We start from the raw sequence: 15,058 nt of genomic DNA, 5'->3' as shown, positions 1-15,058 counted from the left end.
ACAGGCAGCTGGTTATTTTGATGTGGCAGACTGGCAGTTCTCAGAATTGCCTGAGTCACTTTGAAAGCTCAAGACTGGCAAGCAAATCTCTCAGACAAGCAGGCTTTCCTGAACCCACCAACCATCTTTACGAATCCTCTTACCAGACAAGAGTAAAAGGTCACCTCACCTTCCTAGCAGGACAGGTCCAGTTCCCGGGGACCTAGCCAGATGGGAAGTCAGGAAGGCAAATGTGGAATGATTGCTAGGAAGGAGCTATTGTGTGAAAGGGCAGAATGATATTCCAGACTGATGGATTGGTCTAAGACTTGACGCTGATTATGTGACATCTTTCCTGTTGCTCAGGTCCAGAGATGAAATCAAGCAGTGGTTCTTCAAGCAGGGTCCAAAGACCCCTGTGGGTTCCATGACCTTTTCAGGGTTCTGTGAGGTATAATTTCACCACAGTACCATGATGTCACTTGTTTTTTCACCGCGTAGATGTTTACACTGGTAGAAGAAAAGCAAAGGTGGCCACAGAGGCTGGCACATTTTCACCTCTCTCTATTAGTGTGTTTGCTATTCTTCACCCTCATGTTTGTCAAAAACCCCCAAAGGAACCATGGATGAAGCAATAGAAATTAATAAATTTGTTAAATCTCAACCTTTGTGCACATTTTAAAAAAGTTCTGTATGACAGAAGGGAAACTACGCATGAAGCACTTCTGCAGAGGGAAATGTGTATGACCCGTGTTACCTGGCCAGCCACTTAGGCCACTGTGCAAGATGCCCGCTGAGCGTGTTGCTTTGTCATGCAACACCATTCGTACTTGAGAGGACATCAGCAGGGCAATCTGTGGTCATCTGGACTTGGATATTTGCCAGATTTCTTACAAATAAGTAAACCTAACATTTCAAGAAAAACAATTGACAATATTTGTTAATAATAAGGTGGTTGAGCAAAAATTGGAAATTTAGAAAACTGCCATCACAGTGAGATTGATAGTTTTCTAGTACTTGAATTTTTTTTTTTAACAAGATGGGTGGTAATATTACGTGTTTTTTTTTTTTTTTAATATAGCATAATTATTTGTGTCAACCTTTGGAAGATCTGCGTAACATAGGAACCTAATATTTTCCACATGAGCAATGCTTGATGTTATAAAAGTCATGTAATGCAAAGTACATTAAAAGTAGAAGATGGACCAGTGATTTTATGGAGTAGATGGAGCACAAAAAGTTCATTGATAACAGTTTCAGATTTCACATTGCAATGGATCTTTTAGAAACTGCCTCTTGGCATTTTGGAATGGTATCAGAAAGCATATCTATAATTATCTAAAAAAGCTTTTCAACTGCTCTTCCCTATTCCAATGACAAGTTTGTTTGAGGCTGGATTTTCTTCATGTACTTCAAATGAAATGCATGTTTTCACCCATTGAATGTAGGAGATAAGAGTATCTGTAGTTTATGAGGCCAGACAAACTATAAAGAGACAGACTAAAATGTAAAACAATGCCACTCTTTATCTTAATTTTGGTGAGAAATATAGTATTTTTTTGTGAAAATGTTGCTTGTGTTAACACACAATGCATTTACTAGTGTTACTTTTTAAGGTATTAAATATTTTAAATATTTATCAGTTGTAATTCAAACTACAATAAATACTGATAGTTATAAGTCATATAAACAAAATCACTTTGGGATCCTTAATTTTTTAAAATGCAGATATCTCCCCAAACTAAAATGTTTATGATTTGCAAATGTAGAATATTGTATTGTTTTCACACTGGGCAGGTTTCTGAGCTGTCAGAGAATTCAAAAAGGTTTTCCAAGTTGGGAATCATGACTGTTTCATTGTGTATTATTAAATATATGAATGATAATTATATATTTCCTCCTTAAAATGAAAAACTTATAGAGCTCAAATGTATCACACATTAAACTCTCATTCTTTATAACTGATATAAAGACAAAAATACTGAAGATTATATTTACTTTTAATTTATCAGAAATAAATTTTGGCCACAACTATAGTATATTATTGTCGGAAAACGTTTGGAAATAGCCACTGGAAACTTCTTCCTTATATTGCAATTTAAAAGAAGTCACAGTATTCAAGTAAATAAATAAACCAGTAGACATTTTTCAAAAAAGAAAAACAAGAGTTCTGTATTATAACTATTTGCTTTTTTTGGTGCTATAGTAGCTGGTTGCATCTCAGTCTGCATGTTAATATACATAGTTCCACATAGATATTATATATGTGTCTATACTACATATTTCAATTTATTTTTATAAGTCATTTTTAATTGCATAATTAAGTTTATATCACTAATTTAACAGGAATAAGTGAATTATTTCCGTATCCATTGTGAACGAGATTAAACATAACATCTAAATAAATATTTTGCACATTTTATATTCTGAATAAAAATTAAATACCTTTTGTCTAAAGTTACATATGCACATCCTTTCAAAACAGTGAAACAATTAAAATATTCCTAAGAGCATTTGAGAAATTATGTATTTTGGTGAATAGGCTCTGTGTTGGTTTCCTAGGGCTGCTGTAACAAAGTACCATAAACCAGGTGGCTTATCCCAAACAGTTGCTTCTCTCACAGTCCTGGGGGCTAGAAGTCTAGAACCAAGATGTCAGCAGGGCCTGTTCTTCCTTCAGAGGCTCTGGGTGTATGGAAGAGGCCTTTGCCTTGTCTGGCTTCTGGTAGTTCTGGGCAGTCCTTGACTTAGAGTCACATCTCTCCAGTCTCTGCTTCTGTCTTCATGTGGTCTTTTTCCTTGTGGTTCTGTGGACTCTCCTCAGGAGGATACCGGTGGGCTGGGGATGTGGCTCAATAATAGGGCTCTTGTTTAGCATGCCCAAAGCTCTAGGTTCAATCCCCAGCATGAAAAAATCAAACCAAACCAAACCAAAAAATACCAAACCCCTCAAGAGGACACCAGTGACTGGATTTTGGGGCTACCTTAAATCCAGGATGATTTCATCCAGAGAGTTTTTAAACTAATTACATCTGCTTCAGAGAGTCCTGTTTCCAACTAAGGTCACATTCTGAGGTTCTAGATGGAAGTGAATTTGTAGGGACATTGTTCAACTTATTCACATTCCTGATTAGAAATGTTTGCAGTGTACAGAAATAATTTGACAAGGTTGGGTTTGTTGTTGGACAGAACCAGTCTGTTCCTGGTTGGCAACTTGACCTTAGCAGGTTATCTGCACTTTAAGTTTTCAGCTTCATTTATAAAGTTTGGTCCCAGATCACCATCAAGTTATCCTGGGATGCCTAGAGGATATTATGTGCAAACACACATTCTTAGCAAAGTGCCTGCTACAGAGGGAGTTCAACTCATAATTTTTAATAGTCATTTTCAATTGTTGCTAGGGCAGGAGATAATAATAATCAAAGTATGTGTCATCAACCTACAGTTAGTGGCAGTTTTATTGGAGATAATCAGAATAACAGCAGACTCATGCTAGTGTTGATTTCAAAGACCATTAGTACTTGATAATGGATGATTTTACTGTGGGTAGGTGGATGAGAGAGAGAGAGGAGGGGGAGGAGAAGAGCCTCCTTGTGCAGTATGGGTGGAGACAGACATCACCGGAAGAGCTCATCTACAGAGCCATTGAACACGTTCTAAGAGCTGTCCCAGAGGAGGGCTCCTGTTCAACACACTTGTTTTCAACTCTCTCTAGCACTTACATTTCCCGAGTTTTGGGCACTTAGAGGCCTGTGACTTGGTTGCATTTTGGATGGTACTGGAGATCCTGAAGCATAATGCAGAGAGAGACTCTAACGCCCACTGAACCTGCCTTTCTGTAGCAGTCAGGTCTTTTGGAGGTGATTTTAGACACCCACTCCCTGCCTCCTCGGAGCTCTGCTCTTGCCCCCTCCCTGCATCCCTTCTGCAGACAGCATTGGCTGCATCCACTGTGAATGAGAAGTTCACTGCTCATCAGCGCCCCCTCCCTCTGTCCTTCACCTCCAAGTGTGTGGGCATCTTTGCCCATCTAGTCTTCTTTCCATCTATTTTTGATGAGGAATTACTTCTCTCCCCTCTCAGACTCTTCGTAATGAGTACTCTTGACCTCCGTAATGATCACGGCCCCTGACTGCCCCTTCATTTTTGCACTTAGTCTGGTCTGTGGAGTCCTTCCACTCTGTCTGCGTGTGTACCCAGCCGCCCTCTCTGTTTTTAAAATCCCTCTCCTCTTCCACTGGCATTTCACCTCCTTAGCTAGACTGTTAAACTTCTTGAAAAAGTGATGACTTAGCCCTGGCTTCTTGTGACCAGCTGTCAATTATTACAGAATTATTGAAAGTACAGTACAGAATTCCCAGCCAATAAGTTCCTGATTATTCCCTCTGCTGGAGGAGATAAGCTGTGACTCCGCCTCCAGCTGTGAAGAGGTCCTGGACAGGAGGGACAGTCTCCTGGAGCGCTTGCTGCTACTGCAGACCTGCGTCCTGTGGGTTGTTCACTGGGTGGGAAGTTAGCTTATTCAGAATATTCAGTGATGAGAGCAGCAAAGTGCTTTTAAAAGAGTTGGAAATTTACATAGCTATTCAGTTGGAAAAATTATAAAGTCGGTTAATGCCCTGAGGATAGCATAAACAAAGATGTTTTTGTTTTTTAACCTCTGAATAAGTTGCTGAGAGTTTTCTGAATAATAAATGGGTAGGAAAATTTCCAGCCAGCCTCTCTAGTATTCTTGGTTGAAATGCTGCAGATAAGTCCTGAGTGAAGATTAGGACTGTGTGGGTTCAGAGGAGGCCGTGAGAGGCCAGTTCCTTATAATCCATTTAATTTGTTCCAGGAACCAGACGCTAAATCAGTACCTACCGACCTATCAAAGACTCGCCATGCATGAAAACAGCAGTTTGTAATGCAACAACATTTGAGTATTTATTTCTAGAGTCTCTTTCTCTCTCTCTCTCTCTCTCTCTCTCTCACATACACACACCAAACAAAACAAAAACAAGAAGAAATCTATGTAGCTCATCTCAGAATAGCCCAAACGTTTTTCTGGCCTATAGAATCCAAGGAACTCTATCCTGTAAGACTCCTGTGGTACAAAGAAGTATAGAATATGGGTTTTTCCCTTGGAGAGGTTTTTAGTTAGAATAGACTATATTCCAAGCATATTCCACCTTTCTTGGCCCCATAAATAAAGCCAGTGTGACATGACTGAGTATTGGAAATCTTAACTTTGAATATGTCATGAGGTAAAAAACAAAACCAAAACCAAAACCAGTGTTTGGTCACCAATACCACTCACAAGTTTGTCTTTGGGTCCCTTTGTCACCTAGAAGAGAAGGCAGTGTTTGTATCATCCTTAATTAACTGTGTTCTATGGGAAAACTGTATGGAAATTGCATAGGCTATGAATTAATTTACTCACCAGTTGTATTTTTTTTTAATTTGAGTAACTAAATGTGGAGAATTCGTGTCTACTGACTTTCCATCTGCAGTTGACCTATGTATGTGCTATATAGTAATATCACAATAGAGAAATACTTCTCAGTGGTTTAGCCTGCATGCGACTGATTGCCTTTAATTAGGGAAAATCAGAAGCTCAGAGAGTATCAGATTTGAAGTCAGTTAAAATCAGAGTAATCAGCTGAGAAAAAAAATCATCTTATAAATCTTAATTTTTAACTGCAAGGTACTAGTTTAAGTAATGAATAACTTTTTCTGTCCCTCCGTGTTTCTCAGATTAGAATACTAACATCGATCGCTTTGGCATGGGACAACTGCCAAATCTCTGTGAAATCAGAGGCTCCTCCCAGCTCCATAAAAGTCTGGGGGGAGAAAAAACTGAAAAAGCCACAGTTCTGCCTGCGGATTATGTTTGGATGGTCCTAATAGTCAAGTAGCGAGGAGACCAGCCAGCCTTTTAGCAATGCTTTCCTAGAAACAGGGAGATGATAATTTGACACACTGCAGACAAACTGGGCAGTTTTAATTTTTTTTCTCCCCAACAAGGCTTGTCTTTAAAAATAGGAAAACAGTGGGGTGTGGTGACACATGCCAGTAAACCCAGTGACTTGGGGGACAGAGGCAGGAGGATCACCAATTTGGAGGTCAGCCTGGGCAACTTAGCAAGATTTGTCTCAAAATAAAAACAAACAAGGGCTGGAGATGTAGCTCAATAGTAAAGCACCTCTGGATTCAATCTCTAGTACTGAAAAAAATTTTTAAAAAGGAAAACGGGCAGGCACAAATAGTGCAGCACCTGTTGTTCTAGCTACTGGGCAGCCCGACCAAGGCGGGAGGAGCTCTTGGGCCCAGGGGTTCAAGGCCAGCCTGGGCAGCATAATGAGACCCATCTCTTAAATAAAGAAAAGAAAAGAAAGAAGAAAAATAGGAAAAGTTCAGAAGTACTATGAACCAAAAATAAAACATGGAGTTTATTCCTCCCAAGATTGACTTGCATAAACTTTGAGAGATTGGAGGTATTGCTTTCACGAATGTTAAGCCAGCCTCATATGTAACCAAGGAAGAGGACAAACACATGCGAACAGACATCGTTTTCCTTGGTGAAGACAGCCCTGCTTTTCATGGTAGGAGTGTCCCAGATCAGTTAGGAGAAAAATGAAATCTGTGGAGTGCATGTTTGCCGGTGTAAGCATTGCCTTCAAGATGGTCAGAATTTAAAAAAAAAAATCTGCTCATTTCTATTCCACCAGAGGAATGAGAGCCATCAGGACCAGGCTCTGGAATGTCACAGTATGTATCAGCCACCAGAGAATGGCGAGTGTTCGTGACAGGAGAATTACTAATGTTTCCTGTGATCATGAAGCAACGTGTGCAGCTAATTACTATTGTCTGCGGCTGCTCTCACATCTTGAAACTCTCCATGACCCAACTGCAGAAATCCTGTTTGTCTGCTTCCCACCACCTCCTCCAAACAATGAAAAGTAGTTAATTGCAAGACTGGGCTTGTTGAATGAATGCAATTTGTTTTTGTGGACCCAAAGGTTGTGGAGACTGTTGGCTTGTCATTAGATTTGTGAAATGACTCCATGGTCAGCATCTCCAGGTGAGTTGAATGTGGAGGTGTGGATGTGTGCTAGATGAAAACCTGTCCAAAGGCCCTTTGAACACTCCTTGTGTGTCCTGGAGTGTACAGCAGGTGAGGCCATCTTCTGCTTTCATGCATGGGGCCAGTGTCCTGTGGCTCTTGCCTGTCCTAGCCCAAGTCTTCCTGTAACTCCATGACCTAAGGCTCATTCTTCTGTTTTTTTGCTTGTTTTCTTTTGTATTTTCCCCCAATTCAAATAGCTAGTTATCTAATACTCTGTTACTCTATAAGTATTATTTTCATCATTAATGTCTTCACTTAATAGAGCATTAAAAAATATTTTCTTCCTCTTTATAATATACTTCTTTGTATTAAAGTGACTTCCCTACTCAGTAGGACCTCTCCTCACTCCCCTGTTCCCCCTCCAGAACACCCCAGCAACTTGGCTTATCAAGATAGATTGACATTAACTTTTTCACAGATCATGATATCCATATAGGAATTGTCATGGATATTGGTTTTTCAGGGTAACTATTTGAATATATTCAATATTAGATATTTTCTTATTTATAGTCAAAATAAACAAACAAAAGACCCCAAGCTAACTTGATTCTCTGGAGAAAGAAACATCCTGCCTGGATAGTAATCATTTAGATGTGATTGCCTGGTGGTGTCACCCAAACTAATTAATAATGACATATTAGTTAACATGTTGCCATTAGCAGGTGGCTATTGGAATAGGGGTGAAAACAGCATGTGCTAAAACAAATTGTACCTTAGAGAAATGTGCTGGGTTGTTCTTTAAAAGTCTTCATGATGGCTGGGCACAGTGGTGCATGCTTGTAATCTCAGCAATTTGAGAAGCTGAGGCAGGAAGATTACAAGTTTGAGGCCAGCCTTGGTAACTTAGCAAGACCCTAAGTAACTTAGCAAAATCCTGCTCCAAAAATATAAATAAATAAATAAAAGGATCTGAGGATGTAGCTCAGTGGTAACTCAGCCCTGGATTCAATCCCCAGTACCAGAAAAAATCTTCATAATGTTTGCAATATTATTTAAAAAAAATATTTTTAGTTGTAGATGGACCCAATATCTTTATTTTTATGTGGTGCTGAGAATTGAACCCAATGCCTCACACATGCTAGGAAAGTGCTCTTCCACTGAGCTATAGCCCCAACCCACAATATGATTTTTGTTTTTTTTTTTACTTATTTGTGGCATTTGCTAAGCCTCAAGAGATAAAACTGGTTGTGGTATTGGAGAGAGAGAGAGTAGGAGAAAAAAAAAAAGAAAAAAGAAAAAAATTGATGTAGCCTTTTCCAATTAAAAAAAGAATATTGCATTGAAGCAGCCCAAACATCCTGGGAAAGACTCAGAAATCTTCCTTCTCTCTTTGTATTTTCCTGTTCTTCCTGTTCTTTGTCCATCTTGAATCTGTCAAGGGATTCTCAGCACGTGGTGTGGCTGTGACAGATGGGCAGTAAATAATCTGCTGCTGTCTTTCAGTTTCAGGGGATCTTTGTGACAGGGAAGGGGTTAAAACTGTCAACACCTATCAGAGCTTGCAGATAATTAGTGTAATATAAACCCAAGAACCTTGATGCCGATGACCACACAGCAAATTAATTCTACGAGGTTCCTGCTTTGTAAGAAAACCTTATTAACTTCTTTCCAGTTTGTGTTACAACTATGCTTTTTAAACGCTTGTGTGAAAAAAAATTATTGTGTAAGCATATAAATGATAATGATTAAAGATGATTGTGAGTCTTCCTTGTTTTGGAAGATGCATTTTGAATTAGCACTTGCAGATACAACTTGAATAGATAAGTACCCTTTGGCACTTGAACATGAGATGGGTAGCCTTTACACTCGGGGAGGGTGTTGACTGTTGCCTCTGTTATTAAGAATGCTAACGTGTAGTACTGAGTATGTGACTTCGGAATGCAAACAATTACACAGTACACTTTAATTGTACATTTTTTTTTAATAAAAGAAAAAGAAGTAGACTTTGTAAAATGAAACACAGGTTTGAAAAGAACAAAATTCATTCTTCATTGATTATCTTGACAGAAAAACTTGATACATTAAAAAACAGAGACTCTCAAAGCTGTTTCTCAAAAGTCTGCCTGGTAACCTGAGTGGAACAAGTATGTCTTAAAAACAGGAGCAGGAACCCATGATGGACTAGGGGAAGGACGGGTGAAGGAGAACTTCAATAACCCAGATGTGTTCAAATCCGCAGGTCCCAATGGCTGGCATCCTAGAGTACTTAATGAATTGGCCGAAGTCGTCACAGAACCGCTAGATATCATTTTTGAGAACTCGTGGAGGACTGATGAGGTGCCTGAAGACTGGAAAAGGGCATATTTAGAACCTTCTTTCACAAAGGGAAATGGATGGTGATCCTGGAAATACTCATCAGCTTAACTTTTTGCTTGGAAAAATTCTGGAATAATCAACTTAGTAAACTGGGTAACTGATTTGTAAGAGCCAGAACTAAGGTAGTGAAATATCACCCATAAAGAAATGCTGAGTTCATTTTCTAAAAGGACACACCAGCGTGAGACACAGTCTTATGCTTCTATCGTGATTGTCCCCTTCATTCTGTCAATTCTTCATAAAATAGATGATGTTGGTTAAGGCGTTTGGGTGGTAATAACTAATTTTAAGTGTAATACAAAAAGTAGATTTCTGATCATAACCAATAATTATATCACTTCCAACTTAGGTTTTATCTGAAATAATAGTCTTTATACTGATATCTTCACTTCTTATAGGACCCTGTTTTCATTAAGTTGTGATATTTCATACAATTCTGTATAGAATAGATTGGTGAAGGAATTCTTATTCTTATTTTAAGGTGCTTTATATAGTTAATTCATATATAGTATAGGTACAGTCATAAAGCCAGTGAATTAAGGAACATCACCAAGAAAAGACAATTTCTTCTGACTTCTCTTTTAAAATCTGTTCTGGTTGAAGTTTGATATTTAGACCAAAAAGGGTGTCATGCTCTGGTATTTATTGAGCAAGTACCAGTTGTTCTACTTCAGGGCTCCTGAGTTGTAGTGTCTTGGCCCACCTCCCTAAATGGGCTTCTTCCTGGGACCCTGGGGACAACAGAAATGCAGTGGGCATGAATGGCCTGTCCACCTATAGCCAAGGAGGAGAAGAGGGTGAGGAACAGGAAGGAAATTAAGGTGAAACTGGAGTTTTTGTGATTCTTATTGTTCTTCCCTTTGGGTATTGGTAGTTTTATTTTCTGCTTAGAAAATGCAAGCTTGTTGATGGGACCTTCGTGGAAAGGAGGCTGAGGAGAAAGATACAGAAGTCATACAAGCTCCTGGGGCTGGCAACCGTCAGGAGCCTCTAAGCAGCACTGTGTTCTGGAATTTTCTTGCACTGTTTGGAAGTATATGAGAGATGTAAGTTTACATAATGTAGGACAAGAATAGGAAACTCTCTAAGGAAAAGAGTTTTATGTTCATCTCCTGGAGCATACGAATCCCCAAGAATAGACAATTAAGAAGGGATTAGGTCTCCAAGGGCAATCCTAACACAATACTATTTTTAAAAAATCTAAGCTCTGAAATAGTTCAGCTACTTTTAGAGATTAATTTAGTCCCTAAGTAAAGTCTGTCTCACTCTTAAATACATTTATAAGGAAGTTCTAGAAGTGCGTGTAAGTTACCCTTTAAACTATACCTAGCAGTGGTTTTGTAAGGATTATATACCAATGAGCCTTTCATCAGTTTTTGAAGCGAAGTAGTCTTTAAAATTTCCAAGGTACATTTAATTAAGAGGTGGGAAGTCGGTATTGATTGTTGATATAATTTATTGTGATAATAAATGTCTTCCTGTTTCAGACCTCATTTCCAGGTGCAACATCTGTGGTAGATTTATTTCACAGATGAACATTTGCATGTAGCTTTTGAACTGTGGCTGGACTGGACTTGTTTCTGAAACATCTATTATTTGCACAATGGGCATTATGATGAGTCTACTACAACCAAAAAAAGAAGAAAAGGCTCTCAGTCATATCAAGTTTGATTTTCGATTTGAGTAATTTCTACCTTCAATAATTTTGCCAAAGTTAAATCATTTCTCTGAGTTTAAGACGTTTTAAAGACTTCTTAGTTAAAGTTAGAGGAAGAAAACTTTAAATACAGGCAGAGAAGTGTTGAGGAAAACCTGTTAATTTCTTTGCATTAAGAAATATGAGGCATAGGGGCTGGGACTGTGGCTCAGTGGTAGAGCACTTGCCTGGCATGTGTGAGGCACTGGGTTCGATTCTCAGCACCACATATAAATAAATAAATAAAATAAAGGTCCATTGACAACTAAAAAAAAAAAAAGAAAGAAAAGAAATATGAGGCATAATATAAGAGAAAGGAATTATTCTTACCATGAATTATACCTGGAGATAATTACTCTTCTTTAGTTTCTTTTTCCTTTTATCTAAATACTAATGATATTTTAAAATTTTGAGTGTAAAGGAAATAGCAGTTGACTAAAGGGAAAATATATTATCAAGACTAAAGGGCAGTCTTGATTTATATTTCCTAGAACACCAAGAGAGATTTAAGATAGACTTTTGTTCATAACATGGGGAATTCAGAGGATTGTAGCACATTTTTTTTTCCAGTTCATCTTAAAATTTGAGGGGTATGAAAGAAAGATTTTATTCACATTAAAGATTTCTTGGAATAAGGACACACATGTTTGAGGGCTCTATCCTTATCAAAGTAGGAGCTGAACCAACAATCAGGAAAACTGGATTTATAGCAACAAAAGTCGTTTCTCAATTCAGAGAACTCAAGCATTTTCTCGGTCCCGAGAAATCTCCAGCATGTTGTGCTGTGAAGTGATCACAGGAGGCATCAAGCTTTCACTTTGGGAGTTACTCAGATCTCAGTTCAGATTCTAGAATTTTCCTAATGGTGTTTTCCCGTGATGAACCTGTTAAGAGCATTTGCAGTAGTGTAGCTTGGGAAAGGATCTTGAATGACGAGAACATTACTTAAGCTTCTTTCCCTTTTTCATAAAATGGGAGAAATAAATACAATGCCTCCTATAGTTCGTAAGAGGCTCAACACCTCTGTGGTTTATACCCCCTTGTAGTTCTTGGTCCAGGGTTGGCATGAAGTCGGTGCTGACTGCTCTCTCACCTCCCTTCCTGACTTGCTGTTATTTCCTCTTATGTGGAAGAGATCACTTTAAAACCGAGTGGAAAACTCAAGTGTAAATTGGCATGGCCATCTGCTGCTGCAGCCCACTGCGTAAAGACCTCCTTTGCTTTCTGTTTAGGAGAGATGAAAAAAGGCCACTGTGTTTGCTCATGGTAGGAGTTCAGTAAATGTTTAGTGTTTGAGTGAAAAATTATGATGTTAAAACACAATTCTCAGATTCACAGAGGCCGGCACTTTCAATTCTAGGGAAATAGTCACATAGACACCCATGAAGGGCTTTCGTTATCTTTGTGCTTCTTGTAGCGTCTTCAGGTTTATAAATTTGGAATATAAATGAATGAGTGGCAAATGTGCAGTTTCCTCTGATTTTATACCTGGGGTTTAACTAAAGGAGGAGTGAAAATGGGCATCGCCCCCATGGCTGCTTCTGGGATGAATCCAGCCAAGAGATGATGCTGATAATGGTGGATCAGCAAACCCTTCTCTATGGGAAGAGAAACCAGCTCTACCAGGAACTGGGAAGTGCTTGCCTGAGGACTGAGACCTTCATGTCTGAATTTTTCCGTTAGAAGCCTGAGTGCTGTAAATAGATCACTTGTATAGGGAGTTGAAGAAGAACAAAAAGAGATTAAAGAAAATAAAATTCTTAGACAAAATGTTTGACTTAATCTCCTACATGTAATAATTGGGTATCAAAATATGTCCAGGGAGCTGAAAGATTTCAGTATTTCAAAGTAAATAAGTGATAAAGAATTTAATATTGTATTCAGGGACATGTGAGAAATGTGTGAGAACCTAACCCTAAATGACAATTCTCAGTTCCAAGTGCCAGGTATCAGAATGTTCTTAAACAACATTAACCAATGATAACTTAGAATAAAACTACAGAGGTTCACACATAGATGCTTTACTAAATAAAATACCTGTGCAGAGCAAAGCAAATTAAACTTTCTTTTTTAGAATTTTCTAATTTTATTCTGATCTTTCCCAATTACAGAGCCTTATATCAGACAGTTTGCATTATTAGATTCTTTGATTCTAAACTCCTTTGCAGCTTTGTATTATTAATCTCTAATGATGTAAAATCAAATAACTTTCTAGTCCATGATTAGAAATATCTTAACATCACTATTTTGGATATTTCCATAAAAGGCAAAAGGGGTGAAGGCGGTAGATAGTTTAGAGAAATGAATAGCATAACTTTCTCTTTTTACTTTTTGAGTGAAAGTAGAAGAGGAATGTGATGTTTAAATCCTGGAGACATTTTATTTTTAATTGTTTCTGTTAAAAGATGCCATTTTAGAGGAAAACAGGTTAAATACTCCATATAGAGAACAGGTGGTTGGTTTTTGTTTTACAGTTTTGCCCCAAAATTTCTTCCACTGGATCAAAAGGAAATAAGTCAACTTTTCAACATTAAGATGGGAAATGTCTTTCATAGATATGTTTGGTATCATGCCCTTTTTAGATGATTTTTTTCCTTATTATTCCAAAACCAAAATGCTGTGTGGTCAATCTCAAGGACAAAGTGGTACATTGAGGGAGACAAATGTCAGACGTTCTGCTGTTCCTCACAGTTATTGCCCTGTTCCCTAAGCTTGAGAATGTTCTGAGATGCTATTGGGGTTACCAATGCCATTATTCGTTGAAAAGTTCTGGCCATACAGAAGTGTGTGCTGGGCCTGAACAATCAACATGTGTATATCTAAGTAGCCAAGCACAGATTTGTTCTAATTGAAAGCTACCATTTGGTTTTGTAAACACACTATTTTTTCCCTTTCAGTTACTCTTTAAAAAGGGGCCTGTATGTGAAGACACTGTGAAAGCCTAATTGGACTGTCGTTATGAACCATGTAATGTAAAGCTCACAGCTCTGTCATTTGCAAACATATGTCTACTCTTCAATAAATGTTATGGCTGCACAGCAGATCTGCCTTGGCCTCTTTTGTGATCATTCACATTTTGATGAATGTGATCATTTTTGCATTGTTCAAATTGACAATGTATAAATGTTCATGGTATTATAGGATTATGGTCAATATGGGAAATCAGAACTCTAACTGGAAAGAAAGGAAAATGCAAGTTTCCCCACACTACTTGCAGAATTCAGATAAGATCATCTTATCATACGTATTGGGATGCTTTTGCCTTGTTCTGTATGCATACCTGTGGCCTTCTCTTGTGTGATTCTCTGTAAGCAGTGGGAGGTGGGTGGTGGGGTATGTCAGGTGGAAAGAGGCAACGTGTATGTGATCAGGTGATTCTGCTATGGCTTCTGCAGCACAGAACCTTCATCACTTGAGGACTGTTGTGATACAGATCTGCAATATCTCAGCAGTGGTTGAAACCAGTCTTGGATTCATATTTCAACATAACTGTTTTCTGGCTTCAGAGGCTTGAGAAAAATGGAATAATTATTCGACTTGCTCAGCATACTAATTAGCCCAAAAACATTAATTTGAAGAAGTTTGTAACAGTGCTTTGTGTTACATGTAAATGTCATGATGTGCTATGTTTTGATGATTATCAATGACTCTTTTTATTCCCACTGAATATGAGAAGAAAATACACTTCAAGTGAGACAAAGATGTGAAAATTTGAATTCTGGAAATGGAAAAAGACCTTAAGAATGACTCAATCAGCGAGCTGGAGTTGTGGCTCAGTGGTAGAGTGCTTGCCTAGCACATGTGAGGCCCTGGGTTTGATCCTCAGCACCACATATAAATAAATAAAATAAAAGAAGATCCACTCCCAATTAAAATATTTTAAAAAAAGAATGACTAAGTCAGATTCAGGAACTGCACAGTTAAAACACTAAGAAAATAGGAGTCTGTGGCATATGACA

The 15,058-nt window shown here is 38.2% G+C and overlaps 1 protein-coding gene across 3 annotated transcripts in view; it reads left to right on the top strand.

The window, feature by feature from the left end:
* Positions 1-15,058, top strand: part of SAMD5 (sterile alpha motif domain containing 5) — a 425,299-nt gene that overhangs the window by 37,945 nt on the left and 372,296 nt on the right. The window contains exons 2-3 of one of the 3 annotated variants that reach the window (XM_079146901.1): positions 9,267-11,246; positions 11,399-14,140. The exons of the other annotated variants lie outside the window; for them this stretch is intronic. Of the exons in view, the coding sequence (XP_079003027.1) occupies positions 9,267-9,329 (63 nt within the window). The 3' untranslated portion in view covers positions 9,330-11,246; positions 11,399-14,140. Of the gene's footprint in view, positions 1-9,266; positions 11,247-11,398; positions 14,141-15,058 lie in introns of those variants that run through there. 3 annotated transcript variants of the gene reach the window in all.

Source organism: Sciurus vulgaris, assembly GCF_902686455.1.
Source record: "Sciurus vulgaris genome assembly, chromosome: 7".
NCBI classification, from domain to species: Eukaryota; Metazoa; Chordata; class Mammalia; order Rodentia; family Sciuridae; genus Sciurus; species Sciurus vulgaris.
Note: the sequence above shows the minus strand (reverse complement) of the source record. Positions and strands in the feature narration are given on the sequence as shown.